General features: G+C 40.9%; 2 protein-coding genes and 1 long non-coding RNA gene across 14 annotated transcripts in view; 2 read left to right on the forward strand and 1 right to left on the reverse strand.

Moving 5' to 3' along the window:
* ATP2C2 (ATPase secretory pathway Ca2+ transporting 2) overlaps nt 1-2623 on the forward strand; it is a 22196-nt gene extending 19573 nt beyond the window's left edge. For 2 of the 7 annotated variants that reach the window (XM_010718098.4, XM_085235347.1), the window contains 3 exons: nt 182-329; nt 918-1013; nt 1327-2623. In XM_010718098.4, the coding sequence (XP_010716400.2) occupies nt 182-329; nt 918-1013; nt 1327-1629 (547 nt within the window). In that variant the 3' untranslated portion in view covers nt 1630-2623. Of the gene's footprint in view, nt 1-177; nt 330-917; nt 1014-1326 lie in introns of those variants that run through there. The other 5 variants (XR_004161218.2, XR_014886232.1, XM_010718101.4 and 2 more) reach the window with 5 other exon arrangements.
* MEAK7 (MTOR associated protein MEAK7) lies at nt 2551-13847 on the reverse strand. 3 transcript variants are annotated; one of them, XM_085235356.1, is made up of 8 exons: nt 13712-13847; nt 12482-12658; nt 9927-10157; nt 9155-9299; nt 8130-8567; nt 7548-7666; nt 6224-6403; nt 2551-5021 (listed from the first exon to the last, which is right to left on the reverse strand). In XM_085235356.1, exons 2-8 carry the CDS (start codon nt 12647-12649, stop codon nt 4896-4898), a joined length of 1407 nt encoding a protein of 468 aa, XP_085091482.1. In that variant the 5' UTR covers nt 12650-12658; nt 13712-13847; the 3' UTR covers nt 2551-4895. The 3 variants fall into 3 exon arrangements, with proteins under 3 accessions (XP_085091482.1, XP_085091480.1, XP_085091483.1); XM_085235354.1 differs by having other exon boundaries at nt 13693-13716; XM_085235357.1 differs by lacking the exon at nt 13712-13847 and adding an exon at nt 12742-12818.
* Nucleotides 13819-25760, forward strand: part of LOC104913055 (uncharacterized) — a 49312-nt gene continuing 37370 nt past the window's right edge. Inside the window, exons 1-2 of one of the 4 annotated variants that reach the window (XR_014886237.1) lie at nt 13819-13940; nt 21811-21946. This is a non-coding gene — a long non-coding RNA (uncharacterized LOC104913055). Of the gene's footprint in view, nt 14043-15811; nt 16052-20992; nt 21218-21810; nt 21947-25760 lie in introns of those variants that run through there. The other 3 variants (XR_014886238.1, XR_014886239.1, XR_014886236.1) reach the window with 3 other exon arrangements.

Raw genomic sequence — 25760 nt, forward strand, 5'->3', positions numbered from 1 at the left:
AAGAGCCTTTATCTTGCTCTCACAGACAATACTGCCTTATGTAACATTGCCAGAATACTGGCATCTCTCATGCTTTAAATAAAAGAATTTAATCTTCCAGATCCATCTTCTCTTACCAGCAGTATCATCTCAGGACAACCTGTGTTAACTAAATGCAGCATTCCTCTTCTATTTGAGGCAGCTTGGGAGTTGAACCTGTTGATAAGGATACAATCAAACAGCCACCCCGATGTATTACGGACACTATACTCAGCAAATCACTGATCCTGAAAATCTTCATGTCAGCTCTAATTATCATTAGTGGAACCCTCTTCGTCTTCTGGAAGGAGGTGAGGAAAATCTGCAATCGTATCTTGTTTTCATCAGGGTGCAGAATGAAGTGAAGGGCAATTTCTGAAGGCAGTACACGTTAACCTCTTGAAATACATCCAGTGGGAAAGGATTAGTAAGGGCAGAGTGTTAGGAAGCCAGAGTCCTTGCTCTGTTTCTGCCTTCCTGTTTTGTCTCTTATTTGACCCTTCTTATCTAGGATGAGAAAACTGACTTAAAACAATTCCAACACTCCAAGGTAGTTTTTGCCTCTAGAGTTCCATAGATACAGAGAATATCAAGCACATAAGTACCACACATTTTGGTTAGCTAAAATTATTAGTGCTGTAACAGTGTAGATAATTCAGTTTAGAATATGCTTCATTCAAAATCTGCATCAGTTAAAAATAGGGTCGATAAGATCATAAACCCAGCAATTAGCAGGGAGAAATCAATGCTGCCTATACTAGCTAGGAGTAGATTTATTCCTCTACTTGACTGTACTTTGAACTGCCTGGGATTGTTACAGGGAATATTTAGTTCATCTATTGCATGGACTTATTGTTGTAAGGCTTAACTAATCCCTGGAACTGTGTGTGTGCTTTCAGAATCCTAAAGGTGGCATAACCCCCAGGACCACAACCATGACTTTTACGTGTTTTGTGTTTTTTGACCTCTTCAATGCTCTGACGTGTCGTTCTCAGGTGAGATCGTGGTATCAGCAACAATTTCTGGTCTGAGAAAAACCCACTAGAATGCGAACACTTTGCATAGGAAGGCTTTTTTTAACAGTCCTTTAGAGCTGTGTGATTTTTATCATCTTGCTATCCGTCGTTGTTCACCCACAATGCTTTCAGCTATCCAGCTCTGCCCGAGTGAGCATTCATATAACTTCAATTCTCCCAATAGTGGTAGAGTTTATGTGCAAAGACAAAGCCTGACGTTCAAATACCAACAGGAGATTGGGAAATGCTGTGTTTCCATTTATTTATTTATTTATTTATTCATCTTTTCTAGACAAAGCTGATACTGGAAATAGGCTTTTTTCGAAACCGCATGTTCTTGTATTCTGTGCTCGGGTCATTTCTGGGACAGCTGGCTGTTATATACGTCCCTCCATTACAAAAGATCTTCCAGACAGAGAATTTAGGAGTGCTAGGTAAGTTACAAAATACATATATATCTTCTCAGCTACTTGAAAAAGCAGATGGAATTGCAGAATTGCTACGTGATAGTTCCCGTGAGATGGCTGGTAGGAGAAATCAGGCAGCAGCACGTGTACCTAAATACATAGAAGCAGTTACACGAAAATGCTTGTAGTTAATGATATTCCAGGGTAGGTTTTCAATTTTGATTTACTGTACATAAATGCAGGCAGATTGAGACTTTCCATGAGCTCTGTCTGATGATTTTTCATTAAATAAATCTATCCAGAATCATTATGCAGTCGCTTCATTCTGCAAAAAGCTCCGTAAACGTTGCTGAGTTGAAATGCAATGCATATTTTACCATCTGAATCAGACTGAGCAAACTCTACCGTGTTAAATTACATCATATTTATATTAGGCGCCTTGTTGGAAGTGGGCTTCAGTGATTCTAAATAATCAATGATGTTCAGCCATCACGTAGGCTGTACCAGCTGTGACTTCGTGTCTACTGTGGACAAGAATAGACAAGACAGTAGACAAGTGTATTCCAATTCAACAACTACCATGAGCATAGCTAGGCTGTACCTCTGTACTGATGCACCAGAACAGGTATGTACTGAAGGATGACCCTCAGCCCAACACAAAATCCAGCTGCCCACTGTGTTTGCCCATGCTCTGTTTCCTCTCAACAGACTTGCTCTTTCTCACTGGACTGGCTTCCTCAGTTTTCATCGTGTCTGAGTTGGTCAAACTCTGTGAAAAACGCTGCTGCCACCAGAAGCACACCAAGGAATGCAGTAACTGATACAAAAAAGATGCCCGGAGCAGAGCTGTGATGCTGGGGAACTCAATGCACTGGTCTAACGATCGCATCTGTATGAAGATACCCCAGTGAATCTGTACCAACAGTTCTTCCCACTCCAGTCTGTTCCTTTTGTGCACTGTACATAAGCTACGTGAGCTGTCTACAGACATCTCTGGAATGACTGCTGTTTTAAACCAAGATCAGGTGTATTTTTATAACATTGATCTTTGTGTTGAGAATGCTGATAGCCCCCAGAGTAACACAGTTTCACACCTGTACAGAAAAATCTATTGTGCATAAATTGAAGTTTTATTTATTTAAATCACAATGATTTTTATTAATAAAATTCTATGTTTTAAAATGATGCACAAAAGTATCTGAAGATTCTTGATTTAGACCCATCTTTTTATTTTAAATTAGCTGAAAAGAACTGCCTTTGTGAGCACTTCTATCACCAATCTATAGTGTTCCCAGATCCTGTGATCCCTAGCTTTGATCCAACAAGACTCTATAAGAATCTGGGGTGAGTTTTCAAACAAAGAGTTGAAATTTAAAGTGCAGCACTCCTGTCAGCCTCTGCTGAACACTGCAGTGGTTTTTTTGTCCCTGTTTAACTAGAAGGAGCAAAGAGGTTGGCTGAGCTGGTGCACAGTGGTGGATGGATTCAATGGGGAAGGGGCTTACTCTCACAAGAGCATGGGATGCTGAGCTTTGAAGATGGATCAACTGCATAGAAGTGAGAGATGTTTAGATTCAAGCCTGCTGCTGAGACGTGTTCATTTTCTGATGTGTTAAACACAGACTGCTCAATCCAAAAAAAGAAAGCTGAGATTATTCCATGCCCATCTTGAACAATCCCAACTGCTTGAGTTGGGTAAGTAGTGTTTCACTGACATCTGCTACAAGTGCCATAGTATCAGTCTTCTCCAGCTTAATGCTATAAAGTGAAGATAAGAGTCTCAGACTTGTCATAAAACAATTTTGGAGCTCAAAATGCTATGCCAATCTCCACAAGCTGATACTTAAATAGGATTACACCTTCAATTCATAGCCTGGAAAGAAACAGCTCGAGTGACAGAGTTTAATTTGAAGAAAACTCAGCAATTGTAATAATTTTTGGTGAAGAACAGCTTTGTGCAACTCACCCTCCCTGCTTGCTGTTTTAAAAATATCCTCACAAGTGGTTTTTGTCTTCAAGAAAAAGTCTCTGCCTCACTATGGGGGGGGAAAGGTAAGTTGAGTAGTTTGTTAAATGTGTAACTGCAGAAATTCAACTATGTCTGTATGCTCTCTGCTTCGGCAGTATTTAGTAAGTGTAGATGGGGCCTGAGCAAAGAATACATGTGAGGTGGTTGGTGGGAGTTTGACAATAATGTGTTAAAACAGAAGTCAGCATTGCCACGCTTACAGAAAGCATCATGTAATGAGCTGCTGTCTGCACAGCATTTTCTACTGTACACCACTTAAAAGTGGCACTAAATGCACAGCTGAATTGCAGGATATATGGTTGGAGTGATTGCTTCTTGAGAGGACAGCAGGACAAATGCATATATACCTTAATTAAAAGAAGTGGGATCTACATTAAGACACAATTGCAGATAACCTGGAATTTCAAATCTGGTTCTCTATGAAAAGCATCACAGGGAGGAGAAGACCACATAGAAGAAAATGAATGAATGCACGTGATCAGAATCCCAACCTGCAAGTGACGTTTCGTGCTTTTGTCATCTTTTTTGTGATACAGCAATGCTGATTAAGTATGGGGAAATGTGTGGTAGTCTTCTTTACATGAGTTAAAGGCATAAGCCTGACTTCCACTCATTTATTTACAGCTGTATGCAGCTATTATTCACAATTACCTGTGGATGTTTCTTGCTTAACCCATTTCACAGTTCCATCTTTTACACTACTTGAGGCCACTAAAGAAGGCACCTTCCCTAGGGAATTTCTGCTGGAGGTATGTTTGTTCCAGGATCCCAGGGTTTGCTTATTAGGATAAATATGACTGACTGACTTCATTGGCTTCATTTTACTATATTTAAAAAACAATAGGTTTCTGCAGAAACATATTTAGTGAAATTCATTACAGCATAGTGTATTACCATAAAACTGGATTCTGTATTCTTAAGTGTTCTGCCCCTCTTACAGCCCCTAGAGTCACTTGATTTAACTGGAGCAAAGCAAATTAATAACATTCTTCATATGGAATCATGAGGACTCTTCTGTGCTTACCAACATAAGATATAATAAAATTTGCACTAATTTCATTGCATACAATAAATACATGTAGATGAGATATAAGTGCCTTAATCAGTGTCTTGTCTACGTTTTTTCATGTAATTACACATCAGTTCCCCAAGTCAGGATGCAGTACTGCCAGTAACTTTTGTTTTTAAATTCAGTATGCAGGCAGGATCTACTAGGAATGCTCTTCATATTCAGCTGGAACTTAATTATTAGGTATCTCTGAAGTATGTAGTTAGTTTTTCTGTCCTCCCCAAGTAAAACCCTTCAGGCAGAATATTGCACTGAACCCTAAATGCGTAAGCGTGAGGCTTAAGGGTAGCTCTAGATGTTTAAGAAAGTATAACTAGAAAAAAAAGAGGAATATGAACATGGAGGAACAAATCCTTTCAGTTATCATCATCTTCATCTTCAAGGGGTTCTCGTAAACCTTCGCTGTGCCGACTTTTCCCAGTCATTTCTAATAAGGCCTGAGCCTCAGGGTCTACATCCAGGATACTCTTCTTACCTTTAGTCTGTAAAGCAAAATAAAATAAAGCCAATTTATGTTGTCACTATGAGTTAATCAGTATTCAGCTACAAGAAAGAGACACACTCAAAAGTCCACAAGAAATGTGGTTTGCAAGTTTGTCACGATGAAGCAAGCATTCTTTCCAAGTAAGGCATCTAAGATTCACTGGGATACATCAAATGACTGATTCCTATGGCTAAACAAAATATTAAGAACAAAATGTCTGATAGGATGTTGGACTGTTATGAGCCTGACCTCAGTTTACAGCACAGATGTGAATTCTTTTTAAAGGAATAGATTCAAGTACAATTCAACAGTTGTTGTAAACAATTTGTTCCGTTTCTATTCAGAAATTGTGTGTCCAGTGAACAGACAGGATACATTAATTTAGTATGAAAAGAAATATAAAATTAAAACAAAAACAACCATTAAAAAAAAAAAAAAAACAAGCAACTGTGCAGAACAGACAGTTTAATAAGAGAATGAACCGCAGGGACAGAGGAGACAGGAAAGAGGTCTCGTACTAATTGCCAGGGATAAGCCAGGTGCAGAAAGACTGACATAAATCTAATCATAAGCTATTTAAGCAACAAAGCTCTCTCTTTGTATCCCTGCTGAAAGCAGGTTTCCTAGGCACTTCAAATATCACTGCTCTATACAGACTATCAGCTGTTTAAATGCAGCTCCTGCTGCTTTTTTATTAGTCTCTGTTAGATAAGGAAGTGCTGAGATTGGAGCTGCAAGGATTATAAATGGCTAATCTACTGCGAAACAACAATAAGTTGCAACTCACTGATAAAGAAACGTTTTGCTTCTTTCAGTTCTCTTCCTGAGCTATAGCTGAGACTTCTTTTTGCATTTCTAGGGCTTTGTTTCTGTTTTACAAACACTGGGTTTTACTCAACCCCTCCAAGGAGGTTCCTCCCTCGAGGCCATTCCTCAGTATCAGAAAGGCCTCTAGAAATTCTGAATCAAGTATTGTTCTTCCATCGCCTCACAGCTCCTGCTCCTTTTTCTTACTACGGCTCCCAGTCATTTCACTGTTTTGCAGTTTTCTTGGAACAAAATGTTTTGTTGAAGAAACCATTATTCATTACAGTAGAGAGCCAGTGTTAATGAGAAAACTGCAACTGCAAGTTTTTCATTCGCATCGCCTCCCATTCCAATTCAGACACCATTTCACAGCTGTCAGCCCTGTTCACCAACCTCTGCACTTTCAGGCATGTCTCCCACAGCCCAGACTTCCAAGGCATCCAGTGTGAAGTTCTCTTTAGCTGACAGCTGAGGACTGTTGTAGGTGGTACATCGAGGTTTTGCTTTACTGTGTCCCTTCCCATAATCACTGTCCACCCAGAGTCCAAAGTAATCGTGCTGACCACCCATGCCCTGTAAACCAAAGCAGCACATTGAGCATTTGCTACACGTGTAAAACAGAGCAGACAAGTTATGAAACCAAGACAGTACACTGCCAAGTTCAGTATTTATGCCACGCTCAGTGGGTAGCTGGAAAGATATTCTAAGTGAACCTGATCTGTACACGGATCCAGCATTCCTGAAGACAAATAAGAATTTGCCCGCGTGATGCTGCCCTCCCTGTATGCTTTACAAATATCAGGATCTTCAAGGACTTCAGCTCTGCCTTGTGCCAGAAATGCAGCTCACTGGCTTTTGTTTATTGATTGACAGTTCCATTTTAAATAGATTGGAAGCGTTGGGTTTAGCTGTATCTCTTCCATCCAGAAAAGTAACCACAGAAATGGGTAACGTAATTGGATGTTGTTTGTTTTCTGTGTTGCAAATTTATCTCGGTCTCCTGCAATTCCCAAAGTTAGGGCACATAACACAATGAATCTGTAAAACACTGTTCCAAATAGAAGTTGTTCTGTGGTTCTGCAGAAACTTCTCTGCATCTGGGGGGCTCATTCATGGATTTGAGTAAAGGGAATTTCTGCTGCTGAACTCTACAGCAGCAGCAGCCTACAGAAAACCCTTGTGCTCTAATTCCATCATTTAAAAAACAATTACTGTGGCAATGAGAACAGCCATACAAAGCTCTTCCGTTCCACAAGACAGCCAGCTCCTGCTTTTTCAATAAGGTGGACAACATGCTATCAGTTTACCCAGAAAATTTGAGGGAAAAAAAAAAAACAACACACATCATTGCCATAATTTCCAGAACCCAAACCTGCATGAAGCCCACCTGCTTGGGCCAGACACGAACAAAGCCTATCCTAGTTATGTGGTACTTCATATACATGCCAACTATAGAGAAGTAAAAACTCTATTAGTACTGCAGACAGTTCTTCATTGGTATCCACAGTTCACATCTTACATCTTACACTGATGATTTCAGGCAGCAAATAATAATAATCCTCCTAGTAACTGTGAGACAAATAGAGAAAGAATGGAAACATCCTCAGAGAAAAAGGAAGTGAAACAAATCAGCTCAAAGTAACAGAAGCAAAAAACAAAATACTTCCAAACCTCAGCCATGAATCCAATTTCTAAGCTGTTATTTCTCAGTACTTACAAGTCCATTTGGCATTGTCTGTTGGCCGTGGTTCAAATACATGTAGTGGTCATTATATCCTGTGTATGTGTACACAGCAAGAGAGGGAAAAACAGAGAACAGAAAGCATCTATTGTCACCTGCAGAGGGAAAAACATCTGAGGTCAGACCACTGGCTTAGCAGCTCTGAAATGAAAGACCGCCATCTGCTGGACGCGTTACTTAAACTCTATTTCAACATTTATGCTGTATTGCATTCACTCTCACCTATGGAGCTACCGGAGTTGGCAGATTTCACTGACAAGGAGACCATGATCAATACGTCCTGCAGTGTTAAAAGTCTTATCAAATGACAGACAAACGAGAAGCATTCATCAGCAATATGCTTGGCCATGCACGAGTATGGAGTTTAACACACTTCCAAAATGAATGTTATTTTTGGCACGGGAAAATACACTTGAACTATTGGAACTGCTATCTGTTATGAAAATAAAATGACAATATCCATTAAGCAGACCGGATCCTTGTACCTGTGCAGAATAAGCAATGTTGTCCTGAACCGTGAGATATTAATAGGGGGAAGAAAAAAAAAGTGAGTTTTACCTTGAAACTGTGGTTTCACCTCCCAGGAGTGAGATGCAAAGCCACCAAAGATAAAGCCATCTACGTCCTTTAGGATCACGATGCAGGGACCTTTGTTCACTATGTGTGCACACAGCTGGGAGAAGCTTTCTCCGTGAAGTTTAGAAGAAAATAAAAGCCGCCACTTGTGCTGCAGCTCTGCAGGCAAATGGGAGTTGATGTATATGACAGATGGGATGTCAAAGAGGCTGACAATTCTTCCTTTGATGCCTTTGCAGCCTGGAACCAAGTTGACTATGTCTTTGGTTTGGTCTGGGAGAGAATGCAGAACATGGAGGCCCTGCCTGATAACAACGCTGAGGAAAGCTGAGATTTGTGGCACTCGGTACACCCAGTCCTCAATGACACTTCTGTCGAAGTCCATCTCCATCAGCTGAGGACTCACAGCTTTTGTCCCATCTAAATAATAAGACATATGGAAACAGTAGTAAGCTGCACTGTACTTTCCTTTAGAAAAACAATCCGTTCATTTTTAAGTGTAAAAAAGATATTCATTTATTTAGACATAAAATCATGTACAAAAAGAGTCAGAGACTCATGTAGCTGTCAACAGAACTGAGAAACATCAGCTTGTGACACTGATTGGGCTGTAATAATTAAAATACGTGGACTCATAGAAGAGCAACAAATGAGATGTTCTTTGGAAAACAGCAAAATCTATTACTACAACAGTGCAAAGGTAAATCTTGGCTTTGCAAAATGACATACAATCAGAAAACATTTGCAGATGCATCAAAATGTCACCTGCAGGTCAGGTACTTGTAAAACAGGTTTGCATGTCTGCTTAAACTGTGACTTCAATCTTGGATTTTTGGAGAAAGCTCGAATAATCGAAGTTCCCAAGTTATTCTCAAAGCACTAGGTTTAGAAACTGGTCTCATCATTTAAATTCACAGAAATATGGCACAGAGAGCAAATTTCTTTTGAGATTAGAGATTATGCAAGCTCTGTGATGTTTTGGGATGTACTAGATCAGTGTTGCTTACCTGCAAGTTTCAATTCTGATAGAAGCTGAGAAGACAGAGCCTTTACTCCACCTGCAGAATCCCTAGTGTTCTCCAAATTCCAACCTTTCAGTTCCTTCCTGTAGCTCAGTACATGGACTACAGACTTGATCAGATCCTCTGTGAACTTAAAAGGTTAAAACATCACCACGCCATCATTTCTTAAATAACATTGTACAGTGCTCCAAAGACTTTCTGAGGGGAAAGGCAAGCAGTACTGATGCTGTAATCCCAATGACAGAAGCATCTCCTCTCGTGAAGTCAGAAATAACCTACCCAAGGGACATGCTTTAGCAGGGGGATTGGAGTTGATGATCCCCAGAGGTCCTTTCCAACCTCTATAATTCTGTGATTCTGTAATTACTTTATCAGTGTCATAAGGCTTGAAAAGAGTATTTTTAAATATCACATCCCAAACTGTCCCTGTAAAATAGGATGCAAAAGCTGGGTGGGAGTTGAAAGTCTGCAGAGTAGAAGCCACTGATGAATTCTACTTTGCAAAAGATATTTACTTGATCTATCTTGTGGCTAATGCTGCATTTAGCTCAGTTCCCAGAAGCACCAGCCACACCTCACTCTTTGCTTACTCCAGCCAACGCTATCTATCCAATATCAGCAAGTCAGCAGCAGAGTGAAAAACAGCCATGAAACTGCTCTGAATCATCTTGCGTCCTAAGGGTTACCTTCAGATTACCTACCAAAGTCTGTGCTCTCTTACTGTCCCCCAAAACATGCATTTTGCTTTTTGGTGTACCTCTTGGATTTCCTTGCCCTTCACAGGTCCTTCTATGGTGGAGATCATTCTCATTATTATGGAAATCTTCTCATCTGCATTTCCTTTTAAGAGGTTGGACATAAAAATTACAAACTGCTCCTTAGCAATGTGGTCACTGGGTGCAGACGATTTTCCAGTCAGGTCAATACTTCTCATTCCGTTGTACAACCTAACAGTCATTTGCTCTGGCAATGGCTCCCTCATATATGCCTACAAAGAGAAAAATAGCAAAGAATATATATTTTTAAATGAATAACACATAACTGAAGAACACGGCTAATGTGCACTGAGATACACTGCTATGAACAAAGGTTTTCTACTAACAGATGAGTAGAAATCACAAGCAGAAGAAAGGTTTTTTTATGCATCTTCAGTTTGGGTCTGATGACAATGCAGGCAGTGGACAATGTTTTTAACTCAGTGCATGTGGAACAGAACTCAGATCATCTGAGTTCCATAAGGCATCCTTAATGCTAAGACAGTTGAACTCAGGGATTGGTCAAGTTGCAATGACTGGCCCACTGAACTGAAGTTAGACTTCAATTCGTGTGCACACATTACAACACCACAGAAAGATCTGAATCCGTGTTCAAGAAATATTCACAGTGTTCAAGTTAATGACAGGGTTTAAAAATAAGTCATCCAAAATACATCTGTATGCTAGGATATTATTACAGTGTCTTCATTGTGTGAAGCACTGTGCAGAACATGCTGAACACATGACCTGAGGCATAGCCCAGTGGGGACTACACTAAAATCAACAGAGCCCCACCTCCATAAAAGCACTCCTGATCAATTCAGCAGAGCTGCTATTATCCATCTATTGCTGGCTCAATACCACCCCTATCAAAGCCACCAGGGATGTTCCTATTTGATGTTAATGGCTGTTGCTGTGCCTATAGGGTGAGATGTAACGTGCTGAGCTCTACCCTCCTTCTGCTGACGTCAGTGGTACAATTCCCATTGATTTCAGCAGAAGCAGAATTAGTAAAGCCACAGTCACACACAATAGAAAGCTTCATGAAGAGGGAGGGACAGTCACAGGGGGTACAGCTGCCTTTAAGAGACTTTCTAGCAGCACTGCACGAGCCTGAAGTAACACAAGAAGCAGGGAATAACATTAAAAACATGACACTTGACAAACTGCAGTATTACCCACCCATTCCATATCCTTTCCACCCACCACTTATCTGCACTATTTTGTTATGCTTAGTTATTCCAAGAGCAGACTCAAGAGGAACAGGGGAACAGGTAAAGAAAAGTAGAACGGTAAAAGGGGAAGCTTTAGAAAACATCTAACAAACACACATCTCTGACACCTTAAAATTCCTGTCGTAAAGGGCTTCAAGTAATTATCTAGAGATACCAACTTTTTCTGCTTTCCAACTGTGCAGTGCAGCCTGTCCAGAAGTCCAGAAGTCACACAGCTTCTTTCTACTAAAGCTGTATTCACCTGAGTTTGTAAGTGGGGCCCAGCCAATGTTATCAGACTTGCTAGATTAAATATGCCATGTATCAGTCAAGCTCAGGAGCCTACAACACAGGCACACCACTGCAATCACCCCTGTACTGAGGAATTAGGCACCTACATGCAGTCTCTCCAAAGATTTAAGTTGGCAAACAAAAGGGAAAGGGAAGGGAATAGGCAAAGGTTCATCAAACATCCCTTTATGAGAAGGGCAAAGCTAGAAAGAGAACTTCCTCCAGGTCACCAAGGACCAGATTCATGGAAGGAGGTACTAGAACTGAAAGACTGGGCAGCAGCAACACTGCTTCCAAACTGGTGAGAGCTGATAACTGCCAGGCTGGAAAGAAGTTGAAGCTGGTCTGTATGCAGACGCATTGTTAAATACCTTAAAATATCCTGTCTCTCTCATGTGGTTCTAATTTGATTCCATTAATTGTGTAGCATATGTACCAATGCACTTTAATACGACATTCATTTGGCCACTTGATTCCTATCTAACTGAAGTTATGAAATATTACAGCGAATCATTTTCTACTTCTTTCTTGATTAGAAAATGAATGCGAAGTTAATCAGAGAGCATAATATATACTAATTAGATAAAATAGGGAGCTACTGCTTAATCAAGCAAAATTGAATTCTCTCCTGATGCAAGTGAGAACATTAGATAGTGATGCAAATGAGGGAGAAAGATACAGTCAAAACCAAACTGAGATGTGACAGCTTGAGAAAATCCATAAATAAATTACACGTACAAACTCCTGGGGGAAGAGCATTCCTCCCACTTTTCTACATTCTGTAAAAGTATTTTCATACCTCCCAGCATATCTCAGGATCAGGAAAGCTGCAAATTGATGCAACAGAGTGATTCAGGAGAGAAATACCAACTCAGGAGTCATTACTCAGCTTAAACTGTAAGAAAATATTAAATACATGTCCTACCCCAAAATATTAATTATTAAATTAAGACAAATACCCTTAAAATAATTATTGCCATGTCTTTAATTCCTTTCTAGAACTGCATTCAATACACTGTTCCAGATATATCAAGAATAATTTATTTTCTTGCCTTCAGTGCTTCCAGAGTCACAGTTTTCTTCATAGCTTTTCCATTTTTGGCTGCTGCTGAGCTGCTTGATCCTGATAAGGTATCAAATACACCATCAACATCAGACTGCTCCTCAGGAAGAAACCTGGAAAGGTGGTTCCGATAGGCATTGCTTTCTGCATTTCCCATCTTTTCAACCTGAAGCAAAGGGAAAGGAAAATAAAAGCAAACAGAACGGTATCACAACAGTCCCAAGAGACATACAGAGCAGTCTGACATACCAGTGCAAGTTTTACAAGAGGAGCAAATTAATGAGTTTGTTGAGAAACTACTGTCAACTGTGTAGCTGTAACTGTGATTTAAAAAAGGACAGTCAGCTCTCTGCTTAGACCACCGTCTACCAACTCAAACGTCATCAAGGTCTTATCAAATGGAAAAACTAGTATGATTTAATGATTAAATTAGCTCGCACAAAGTCACCGTGAGTCTGTCAGCTGGAATACATCCGTAAGGCGAATATAACAGCCTACTTATGGATTGTTTATGCCAGATGATGCTGCATCTTTCTGATGCATTAACAGACTGAAGCTACGCCTGCCGATATTACACAGCACTACAGCACCATCACTCTGAAGATCGCATGAGAAGTTTTTCCTCATGAGTTGACTCAGAAATCCATGAGGAAACAAGGGGAATGAACAGAGCTAGGGTATGACTGGAGACACACCACCACCACATGGCTTCACATGAATTCGGTACACTGCTGGGAGCTGCCACCCTCAGCATTAAGGTGCTGGGCTTGGTTACTTCGTGTGTTTTGTTTAAACGTCTATGCTACACTTACAACCTCTCTCAGTGTCTCAGGCTTCACCCGCATTACAGAGACTAAATTAACGTGCGGGGGTTTGCCTGGGCCACACACACAAGGTTTCAGAGCAGCACAGACCCATCAGTATGCCCAGCATCCCAAGCTGCACCACGGCAGCGATGGCAGCACGCAGCCTTGCATGTACCCGACCTGTGGGCACAGCCGCACACGGAAGAGAAACTGCACCATCCGCCCTTTATTGTGGTTTGCTTTCCATTTCCACACCACTTCCGGCACTTCGCTTTCGGTTCAGGGCTGCTACTTCCACACTGATCTTGTTTAATAGCGAAAAAAGCATTACGCCCAGTCCGTCCTCCTACCCAACCCACAGCAGCCCCGCGGCGTCCCCTCACGCCCCGCTCACCGCCCGCCGCGCCCCGCACCTTTCTACACAGCACCGCTCAGCGATGGGCGCCCGCCGAGCAGCGCGTTGCGGCGGCGCGCGGGAATGGCGCCGAGCGGGGCCGCCCCTCAGCACGCGGCTCCTCCCCTGTGGGCACAGCAGGTGCCGCCTCGCAGCCGCGCGGTGGCGATGTGTGTTAAAGCTATCTGCAGCTCGCTCCGAGCCCTTCAGCATGGCTGAGGATGTGTCCTCACGTTTATTGACTGCACGTATGTAGAAACAAAAGCTCTGGTCATAAATTATTTTAATCTCTTTCCCCGTCCTCCTCGTTCGCGGTGCGTCTCTCAACCTGGCTCTGCTGTGGTGCTTTGGTTCGTATCGGTGTTAATGAATTGATGCCTAAAGAGACGGTATTTCTGTGAACATAGTCTTTTTGTGTTGTTTCTTGTTCTTCAGGTCACACTTCATACTGTAGCTCTATGTGGTATTGCCTCGCTCTAGAAATACAGGATTAGAGATTCTGCTTCAGCTGACCTTGCACCAAGGCTGCTTATCAGCACCAGTGTTGTCTGCACAAACACGGTGATTTCATGACCTCTCTTGTTTAATCATCGTGGCTCCTAAAGGACATTTGGCCTTCCTCACCTCCAAGCAGCTGCTTTTTACAACCACATTTTGCCTTTTTTATTCAGGTCTTGCCCGTGTGTAATAGAGGTGACTCGGTTTATTTGTTCTGTCAGTCAGCAAAGACCTTCCTGCAGCTGCTAGATGGCGTTGGTCACTTGCCTGGTAGTACTGGGCTCAGCTACAGTGCACATGTATTCTTAAGGCCACAAGATACTAACAGTAAATCACACACATTATGCTCCTGTTGTGGGAGAGCTTGTAGGTCACAGACTAACACCTTTTCACAACCTTTTTGCACGAAGAGTGTATGAAATCAAGCTAGAAACCTGGTTTATAAGTGCAATCGTTTGCAACGCTCTGTAAATGACTAATCACTTCCTCAAGTGTGTTTTTAGATGCTGAACTCTTGCAAGTCACTTTGTTTCCACCAGTAAGAAAGAGAGAATACACCAAAAGGCCTTTTAAGGACATTCAGGAATTTACTGCTCTGGTGAAAAGTGGAGGAAAGGAGACAAATCAGAGCTCTGTAAATCTCTGCGGCCAGTTTGTGAACTAGCAACTGGTGTGAGCTTGGTTATAGAATGCAAAAAGCACACTCTCAAAGTCCCAAACTCTTATATGTAATAATTTCTAAAAGTTTTTATTGTAGACTGGTATGAAATTGAGTTGTTTTGGTTTTACTTGATTGCCAAGACTGTGGCAAACCTAGATAGCCTTAATTCCCAGCAATTCTAATAATCCCACTTTTTGTTTAGGGAAAGCACTGCAAGATCACAACCTGAAATAAGGACAAATATTGACTATATTTCCCAAAAAAACACTGGGTTTCAAAACTCTTTTCTAATCCCCCTATTCTAACTTCTGATTGCTTTTTAAGTAGCATGAAGGAAACACGTTCCATTCATTGAACTTTCCAATTATTCCTCAGCATTTTAAGCACCGTATATTGCAGAACCTTACATTGCTTTTGGCACTGAGCTGAAAAAACAGTGAAGTTAGATTGCAAAAACCTTGTTCGTGTTTTAGGGTCTACTGAACACAAACATAATTGTACTTCTTGTTAATTCTATTAGACTCTGTGTTGACTGTTTTGATCGCAAACTTGATTTATTTTTTTTTCTTTGCAAACTACGTACAGTAACTGTATGTGAAATCGTGCAGAAATGTTAATACTTGATCGAACTGGTTGTAGGCTTAGCCCACTGGTCATCCTATAGTGCAAAACTGACTTTAAATGGTATCATCTTAAACCTACACACTGATGCCCTTTTACACATATATTATTCAGCTCTACATTTAATTGGCTCCTGTCACACCCCCTGCCTTACAGTTGCTTACCTGGTTTTGCCTTCTGTTTTTAATGAGATTGCCATATATGGCTAAAAGAAAGAGCCTGACTAGTCAGAACTACACCCTTACGCAGTCACAAAGGAAGTTCTGTGTTTTGCAAGTCTTCCTACTTCCCTTTACAAAACCTCTGCCTGTAGTCACCAACTGCCTTCTATAAAAGGCAAAAAAAAAATGATGCAATGAAGAGTTTGATCTGATCATGAGTAAAGATAACAACATTCAGTGTCCTAAAAAATGTACTTGCAGGTGGGATAAAAGCTTCCTGCACAGCTTATTAACCGTTGTCACCAAGAAACAGCCTCTGTGTCTACAGGAAAACTGCAGTGCTCCAGCCCAGTTCTGTTCTGTGCTGACTTCAGCCAGTCTCTGTTGCTCAGCGTCGTGTTATCCTTGTGCTGCTGCTGTGAGAAGGAAATGCTTATTACAATTTTTCATTTTAGTTTTTTACCTTGTTGTTGTTAAAGAATTAAGTAATACGGAGAAAAAATGACGAGTGCTGGCTGTGGAGAGAAGCTCCCTTTGAAACGTGTTTCCATTATACTAACCATGGATGCTTTTCTATTTCAGGGTAGAATTTTACATTGTTTTGGTTCTTTTCCTTTTATTTATGTGAGGCATTGGAAGTTTCTATCACAGTTGTATCATATGAGATAGACTGTTTTTCATTATCCTGGGGTCTAACTTGTATCAGTGGACAATACTTCCTGTGTCTTGTAGTAATTAGATATAATGTAAAATATAAATAGCAGTAGAGGTGATTGTGTGTAGCTTCCTTTGCCTTAAACACAAAAGCAAATGCCTTCACATTTCTTGGGTCCATCTCCAGTGACAAAACAAGCAGTCCTGAACACTGCCACTTTCTGGTTTTGGAATACTAACACTGGGCATTTTAACATGCTTTTAACGTAGTTTGGTATGTGGTACTTAGAACTTTTTTTCATAGCAGGCCTTTTGGCCCCAGTTAGAGGATGAGATCTTTTTCTCTAAGAAACCATCTGCTGTAATCTTCATATAGACAAATTTAACAAAGCAAATCCCTTTAACGAGGGAACCTTCTCCAAGAAATATGCAATCTGTGCATTTATTCACAGGGTTTGTTCTAATAAGAAAGTTTTTCAGAACTTTGGCTGTTTTTGTACTGCAGGATGAAAAGCAGAGGATCTCAGTTCTCGGCTCCTCAGAGCACGGTCTGCATGTCATCTATTGCATTTGGAATGTGGGCAATATTTTTCATAGCAGTAGATTTTTGGAGCTGTGTATGAGTTTAGCTGGTCTCACAGCATGCTGTCACTATTGTGTTCTTGTTGTCAGACTGTTTGGTCTGCTGGACCAAAAGCCTGGAAGTGTTAACACCAGCAGGAACAATAAGGTGGAAATGCAGTGAAGAAATCAAACAAATGTAGAGCATTGTGCTTGGGAAACAAGTGTTTGAGTAGGAGCTGGGAAAAAATCTCTGTAACATTCCTGAACCCATTCTCACCCTTGTTCACCTCTGTAAGACACACAGACTCTTTTTCTCCAAGCAGTGGGAGAAAAATCCTTACAAACATCTTAGTTTTGTAGTTACTGGTGAAGGAAGTCTTTTTCAGCAGGACAGCTGTGTTTCTTGGCACTGTGCAGTATTTACACCCACCGTGCAACCAGAAACCAGTGTTTTGTCATCTGCTGTATGGTGAACTCTGAGGTTTTGAAAAGAAATGATGCAGACATGATCAGGGCTCGTGTGATTTGAAAAGATGTGAACTAACCTAATAAACTTGCAGTTTTAGGGTGTTTGTGCAGCTAGTATTTCATTGCTTTAATTGTTAGATGTCACTACTTTTCCACATCACTGGCTTCATCCCTACCAGATGGGCTGAATTTAACCTGTTTTGTTGTTGTTGTTGTTGTTGTTTTGGTTTGTTTTTTTTTTTGTGCATACAGTTTACTTTTTGATGTAGATGAACTTTTTGATTGCTTTCCATATTTCTGTCCGGGTTATGTGAGTGTGGCTGGGAGTTCCAAGTCCTTGGCTTACTTTGCCCTGCAAAGAAGTACCCTTGATCATATGGATGATTGTTGCCCAGTGCAATCCTTGCCAAGGCAGTTCTTGCTGGATCAGTTTCATATGTGGTCCAGCTGTCCTGGCTACCAATGCCACAGGAAGGGATGTAGGGCAGTAAGTTGCTTCCTCTTCTGTCTTTATTCCCTGTGTGGTTAGTCCAGTAACCCCACAAAATGAGTGTGGCAGATCTGTCTCTCACAGATGCTTTCCAGAACTTACCAGCTGTTTCTATGTTCTGTTTTCCATTTGTACTGCCCTGCTCTATTAGGGTGAAACTGTCATTAACAACAAATGGACTTAAACCATAAATCCTGCCATTCTCCACAGTACAATGAGCAGTCTGGAAGATCAGATTGGCTTTTCACAGCTTGGGCTCTATTATGCATTACACACTCGAGAGGTTAACGTGCACTTATACTGAGTAAGGTACCATATCAAGAGATCAAGATCATAACAGAGAGCTGTGATAGCTTTGAAGGCTGCTGTGTAAGTCACCTGCCTGCTGGAACTGGCTGGCAGTGTGCGTGTCCCCTGACGGGGCTCAAGTTGCAGTTTAAAGCAGTGATTTCCAACATTTAACAAGAGGTTTGTCACAGATCGGAGCACAAACCAGCTTTGCCAGAGATGCCGGCATCTGATGTGGGCAAGAGGAGATTCAGGAGGATGGGGGTAGGGAAGAAGGTGAACCACTGGATGTGTTTGGGAGCAGCTAATGGATGGCCAGCGCAGCCACCCGGTTGGCAATTGTGAGGCCATCACCAGAACCAAGTTACACAACACCTTATGCCACTTAGGAAGAGCAAACCGTTTCTATGGCTACTGCTGTCTCTGCCTTTCTGTCAAACATGGGTACCACTGGTTCTGATGCCATTGTGTTCACTTAGAGAAAATAATTACTCACATACTTCTTTACGCTGTAGCTTTTGTTGAGTTTGTTGTTGACCTGACTTCCTGTAATTAAAGACATTTCCCACTGAAGGTATTGTTATAAATGGGTAGGATTGTCTTCATCTCTGATTTACAAATGCATCCAGTTTGGCCTCCCAAATCCTTGTTCTGGTTTCCATGACAACAAGGCTGATTTTTGAGGCTATTTCTTTCCCTTCCTTCATCTTGGGTGGGAAAGTGTTGCTGTCCCTTCCAGTAAGAATGTGATGGGCAAGCAAAATGGGGGTCTTGAAGGCAAATCTACAAAGAAGCAGCATACAGATACCTCCAGCTCTGGGCAGTGGGTGGTAGACACCACCAAGTGTGCAGATGAAATGTTTGTCTTTTGCTTACAATACATATCCTAATGTATACTGGTGTTGGAGAATAAAAGATGCTGTGAATCAGTATAGAAAAGCATCATTGTATTATGGCATACCAATATCAGATTAAGCTGGGAGCAGCATGAGAGACCACCAAGCTGTTCCTTTAACTAGTGCAGGGATGCTCCAAGTGTTTCATCTGACAGCAGGAGTTTCCAGCCCATCTTTCTGAGTGGAAAATCAAAATGTAGGTTAACTGTCCATGAAAACAGAATGCAGGAATACCTCCGGTAAGCACGCTTCATCTGTACTGTCCTAAAGAGATCTATGTTAGAGGCTAATCTTTGAATCCTAAAATAAGCACACAATCCTAAATAAAGCACGCTTAGGGCCTGACTATGAAATGCTTCATGTGTCTCGTGATAGGATGAGAGTGTCATAAGCATTACTGAAAGCCAAGCTCTGTTAATAGCAAATCAATATCATGACACAATACTAAAAGTGGTTCAGTGATTGCCTTAAGTAGCCACGCACAGGTTTTCCCTTTTGTCATGACTAAAACATGATGATCAGCCTGCTGTAACAGCAAGTCCCTTGGTGAGGATGAAGTCACAGCAGTACAATTTCTAGCTGCACAGCCAACCAGAAACAATATAAACGCACGTGTTTTCTGTGCCCTACACACGGGGGATTAAAAAAGTGAGTCATTTGCTGAAAAATGTACTGATTCTGTGGCACTTGGATGACTCCTAAGAAAGCTCTTGCAGGCTGTAAAGGCTGACTTGGAGAATGGGGAGCAACACGTTTTTGCTTTGATTAAAGTAAGGACACAGAAAGCAGACACAACTGAAAAAAAAAAAGCAAAGAGGGACACAATTTATCTTTCCAAACACCAACTTTTCCTTCTCTGATTTGCTTATCACACATTGGGCACTTCCATGCTTTTCACATCCCAGGGCATGTTATTCTTTATTCTTTATTTACAGAAGACACAACTGTTGCATCTTTGGGTTTGTCTTTGTTTCTTGTGGTACAGCTGCATGTGACATGGCGTGGCTGCACAGAAATTGTTCAATCTCTGGATTTTGTTTGTGGCACTGTGTGAAGCTTCCCCCAAATGGTCACTGGTTTTGCTCTTCACGTAGCCCAGGGTGAGTTTAGAGGAAATAAATGTAACATGAGCTAGTCATCCCTAAATAATCTTTAAGCACGGAGTCTACATTAACAGGAGGCTGCTAATAAGCTCTGCACTGCTATCTCTGGGAAAGCTTTTCTCCTGACTTGGAAGAAAATTATGAGCTATAGTGTATTTTTTTATTTGCTCTTTCTCAGCGGAAGAATTTGCTGTCTGATTGCTCAAGAATCAATTATTCGTTTAAAATTGCATAGAACTCTCTTAGGCTCACACATATAGAAGCAAACATAATCTGAAACACGACAAAAATTAATAAGATAGCAGCTCTGGCATCACAGCCGTGATAGGTATATTTTTGTGTGTGTACTACAGAATAATTCTTTTGCTAGAAAAAGAGGAATGGAAGCAAAGAATGGGGTTAAAAAGAAGCAGTAGATTTGCTCTAACCCTGTAATTTTTTAATTCCTGCAGGCGTCTGCTGTCAGACCATCTGCAGCTGTTGTTGGTCAACCAGTGATCTGACCTCTGAGAGGCAGAAAGCCGTGCTATTCCCTAGCTGATCATTCAAGGCTTTTTATTCTAGCATTTAAATTGGATTTTATTCAATTTTGTTTAAATCCATTGTATCAACACTTAATGAACACAAGCCCTCCCACTCTGCTCTGTGGCTCTGTGGTTTCCCATTGTGTACCAGCATCTCATTCTTTTTTATGCCCTATACATATTCATTTCCTTTAATCCTTCATTCTATTTCTCTTTCCCATTCTATTTCTCTTCCTGATTATTATTAAATGCCTGAATGGTTCTTAAATGTCAAGAAAGTCCTGAGAAATGTCACACACTGGAGGAAAGTGTGATATTTTATGTGTAAGAAGCCCTGAGCGTGGCAATATCTGCTTTTTAGGCTGAGGGGCAGTTCTGGCCACCTCTCAGAACAAACTGATCTCTTGAGATAAACAGATTTATGTTGCTGATGGTGTTTTGATTTTGAACTTCGATACTGAAATTGGAGGTTCAGAAATGAATCCTCTCTTCTCTCTGGCTCATCTCTGCCCTCACAGGAGAATAGGTCACTTGGAACCATCAGCTGCTTTCATTAATTATTAATGCTAACACATGGCAAAAGCAATTTGGAGATCAGTGAGTACATGTGGGTCTGTCCATGGAAGCTTAAGGAGGGGGTGGGGAGTGGAACATGGCTCTCCATCTGAAAATAAATGAGTGGCAAGCTGTGAAGGGAGGGAAGTCAGCAGAAGGTTGAGGTGTAACTGTAAGAATAAGATGTTTTACTTTTTAGTCAGAAGCATATCTTAAATTGCATTAAACTGAAAATTGTTAAAGCAGAGCATGCAGTTCACGTGAGTATTAGGTTACTGAGCTAAGCTGTGCTCTATCCAAATATGCATTTATAAGCTTTTACAAGAATTCTGATACTTGCTGAGTGTGCGGAAAAAGCAGAAAACTATTCATTGTTAGGGAACTGTATACCTAGACCAACACCAAGAATGCAACTCTTGTCTTTGTGTTCTAGTAGCCTACTTGTGTATTTATAGTGAGTGGAGAAGATGGAAGTCTGGAGAACATAGTATATAGCAGTATATATAGTATATACACGTGCTATTTGAAAGTGACCCCAACCTAGATGGTCTAAGGAACAATACTTACCCCTACAGTAGAAAGAGAACCATGTAAACTTGTTTGTGAACAATAACATTGATTTGAATGTTTTACAGAACAGTTCCTGAGAGAGCAGTGTGCTGAATACCCCTGCTCCAGTTGGTGATGTGCTGCCAAGGGCTGTTGGCTGGGTTCAGCATCCAGGAGAGCTTCCCTCCCATAGGAGCACAGCCACCTGTAATACAGCTCCAGGTATGTCAGCCCAGCTTTAATCTAACCTCAGCAGCACCAGAGAAGAATGCTGCAGAGGTCAACGTCACCCCCCCCAGGTCCCAAATTGCTAAGGAGTGTTGGCACAGGGGGAATAAAGCACAAAGCAGCCTTCCTGTTCTTAGGCTGCAGCAGCTCATGCAGTGCCGCAGATTAATGAAATTCCAGATTGTCTGATGGAGTTTTTCCCACAGAGCAAAATATTAACTGAGTCAATTGATTGCATTTTCATTTCTTGAGGGAGCGTTCAGCCCACACGTCCTATTGTGTGTCTGATCACAAAGAAACGTGTGCTGTAGCAATATTGTGTTATCTCGCTGGTGCTTTGTGATGCATCTTGAGCTGTTGTCTCTGATGTCAAAAGGAAATGGAAATTCTTGCACAGAAGATGAACCTGAGAAAGAAACGTATTCCTGTAAGTGCAGTGTCTGAGATGTAGGAAATGGCAGTAGCTGCTGGTGAAAAATACTGTGATAAATCCCCATCCATCTGGAATGTTCCCATAATCCACTACAGATTGGCAATTAATTGCACACTTAGTTCTATGTTATAAGGCCAGATAATAGGCTGTATTAGCCTAAGTCCCCCAGAGGCAGCAGAAATACATCACAATATTCTGAAATAGCATATTTTTATTAAAGCAATGCCTGCAAGCTCCTGTCTGGTACTAGAAAGCTAGAAACTGTGCGTGTAATGAAAGGGCAGATCTACAGCACATGCTCCTATTTAGTGAAGCACTTAATTGCTTACTTTGAGTACCATTTTAAATAAATTGATCTCATCTATTTTCTAATTAAACACAGGAAACATTTTTTTATCATGTGGCTGGTTGGGACACATAGTATTTTAATACCCTCCTCATGCAGCAGGAACTGTTAATGGTATGTCCTAGGCCATTTAGATTAAATGAGAAATATACCTTTGAACAGTGGTGTTTGAAATACTGAGGATTTTGGATGCACATTTAAATAAGTTTTTGCTAATTTATGGAGAACCTTTTGTGGCCAGCTTGAATTTAGACCAAAATTGCTAGTCAATAAACCAGTTACGTATTGGAAAGATAAGAAACACATATGTGTTAAGAAACACATATGTTTGAGTTTTGTTTTTAATTAATCAAGTTTTTCCAGTTCTGCTGAACATAACATAACTGATGGCTTGGGAAAATCAGAGTGTAACAGGAAAGAGAGCTGCATTAGTGCAGAGAATTGAGTTTAACTTGCAATACTTTGAAAGGCTACCACTGGCATGGCTCTGCCCTGGTAACATTTCCAGAAAACAAGCTGATTTCTGATTTCCAAGCATGTAGCTCCTGTGTTTAAGTGAGAAGTCTGGCACTCCCTAGAAGAACCAATTCTCTTTGTTGTTTCCTTCCTTCACTTCAGGTTGCCATATGACTGGTGATGTAAAAGCTCAGTCAGGAAGCTCTCGCTGGAAGAAAAGCCAGATTGAGCCCAGATCTTCCTGCCCCTCATGTATTATACATCTGAAAGTCATGATAATTTCATAGGAATTCATTCTCTAAAAATAGTCTCTTTGTGACCTAGGGCATCTGGATCTTCCTAGTAGCAAGCACCACGTAAATTAAGCATTCAGCTTCACCTTCACTTTTGTGCTATAGGCTCAGCTTTGCTTAATTCCCAGGAGTGCCAAACCCACCTTTGCCAGTTACAACAGTGGATATTTCATTTATTACCCCTGGAAGTGTGAAGCAGTTGTGTCTATTGGGAGTGTCATCTTCTGCTTAGCCTACCACAGAGCCATAGGGAAGAGATTCTTATTTTAGCAGAACTCAGCTTTTCTGTGTTTATAGAGAAAAGTCACTACAACAGATGACAACTACATGGGTGGGTTTTCTCTTTACCAAATTACAATTTTTAGTTTGTAGCTGTTCTCAAAGGTTCTTTGGATTATTACATTTGAGAATCTTATCCCTAGAATAGGATCAAAAAAAGTTAGTAGAAAGAATGCAGGTTACTAACCAGATAGAGAACTCCACCACTGCTTTTCAGTCCTGATGAGACCCTTTCCTTTTAGCTGTCTCCACAATTCACCAGTCTGGGAAGCATCTGTGCTGCTTTTAAGCACAGGCCTGCCTTCATAGGATGCTGTGGAGGTGCTGGTTAGAGCCCCTTGATCTGGAGTGGTATTAAAGTGCCTGGAAGAAATCCCATAGCACAAGGTACAAATACTGATTCCTACATTTCAGGAGGTTTCTTTGATTTAAGGCCTGTGTTCTTCCAATTGTGAGAGCACCTGTTTGTATTTATCATGTGAGTTCACTGAAACATGTTGTTGTAAAGTAACTTTTCTGATGCTACAAGAGAGTGATAACAGAAACTGACAAATCTTTTTGCATGTGTAGCTCTGCTCTAGATTTAACAATGGGTATTTTTCCCCCACCTCCACAACTTAAGCAAGCCTAAATCACAGGACATCAGGACATCTCATTTCAAACGGTTTCATCTTACTGTAATTACCAAGTCATGTGAGGAATAGCTAAACAATTGTCTGCACAACAATAGAGATGAAATAAAGATAGCCTCTAATTAATTCCTTCTAGGTTATAATTAATTTTGACTGAGTTGCTCAGGACAATATCCCTAAGTCTCACAGGCTGGGAGAGAGGACTGATTGCCAGCTGCTGCTCTTTGATTTTTTTTTTTTTTTTAGAGCAGATGGGGCCATTTCCAGCTATTGCTTAAGAGGAAGCGGTGAAGATGAGGGTACAGAGTGATTGATTGGCTTTGAATAGGCCCTGGGGTAGAGCTGCTAGGAGGAATGCTCTGAGGGCAAACCAGTCCCTGACAAGCACTTTAAAACAGACTTTAGAGACATTTTGTTGCAATTGGCCTTTAAATTTATAAGGATTCCTTTTGTTGTTGTTTTTGCACTAGAAGCAGTAAAAATACGTGATGGAATATTGTGTAAGTAAATATTTTATTGTATGTTGAATCTGCTTTAGGTCCTATTGGTGTTAAAGGTAGAGAAGGATGGTGCACGTGGAGGTTTCTATCCTTTTATTTTGTAGAAACAAATGATAGGAAAATATCTGTTAGATCATTATTCTGCTTCTGTCTGTCAAGGTAGAATTGTTCTCTGCTTCCCTGTACAGCAAACTTTGATGAATAATTCATTTAAACTAATTTATCTGAGAAATTTGGCCTCTTCCTTTGTTTGATGACAAATTGCAAAGTTCTCAGATGGATTTGTTGTTAGAAATTATTCATAAATTTTTGGAATAAGTAAGTGCTAAAAAGCTGTGCACGTTAAAAGTAAATGATCTATGAAATGACAGCTTCTCAGATAAGGTGGTATTTAGGTTTGTGAATTGGGTAGTTTCTTGAGCTAATAGCTGACCATGTTCTTAGTCATGCATTTAACTGCAAAAAGTGAGAATCAAGGTTGGGAGATTTTCTTCGTGGTGCTCAGTTTGTGTTTTTTCCTGATCTGAATTTCTCACTTATCATAGGATCACAGAATGACCTGGATTGAAAGGGACCACAGAGATCATCTGGTTCCAACCCCCTGCTATGTGCAGGTCACCAACCAGCAGCCCAGGCTGCCCAGAGCCACATCCAGGGATGGGGCATCCACAGCCTCCTTGGGCAACCTGTTCCAGTGCCTCACCACCCTCTGGATGAAAAAAGAGCATAATCATTTAATTTTTTTTTTTTTTTGCCACCTTTTCCTTACTGTACTTTATGCAGCATCCTCATAGCACCTATACACCTAGTCCAGTGTGCTTTGGAAGGCAAAATTCCCACTGAAAGCAATGTTTAAAAGTTTCTCTGAA

This window comes from Meleagris gallopavo, chromosome 13 (assembly GCF_905368555.1).
Source record: "Meleagris gallopavo chromosome 13, MGAL_WU_HG_1.1, whole genome shotgun sequence".
NCBI lineage: Eukaryota > Metazoa > Chordata > Aves > Galliformes > Phasianidae > Meleagris > Meleagris gallopavo.

Excerpts from the sequence above, each read along its gene's own strand:
- MEAK7 (XM_085235356.1), bottom strand. The coding sequence starts at position 12,649 with ATGGGAAATGCAGAAAGCAATGCCTATCGGAACCACCTTTCCAGGTTT. Across the intron at positions 7,667-8,129 it reads GGTGAAACCACAGTTTCAAG|GTGACAATAGATGCTTTCTG; the intron begins GTAAAACTCACT and ends TTCCCTCTGCAG. Across the intron at positions 5,022-6,223 it reads ACATGCCTGAAAGTGCAGAG|ACTAAAGGTAAGAAGAGTAT; the intron begins GTTGGTGAACAG and ends TTTGCTTTACAG.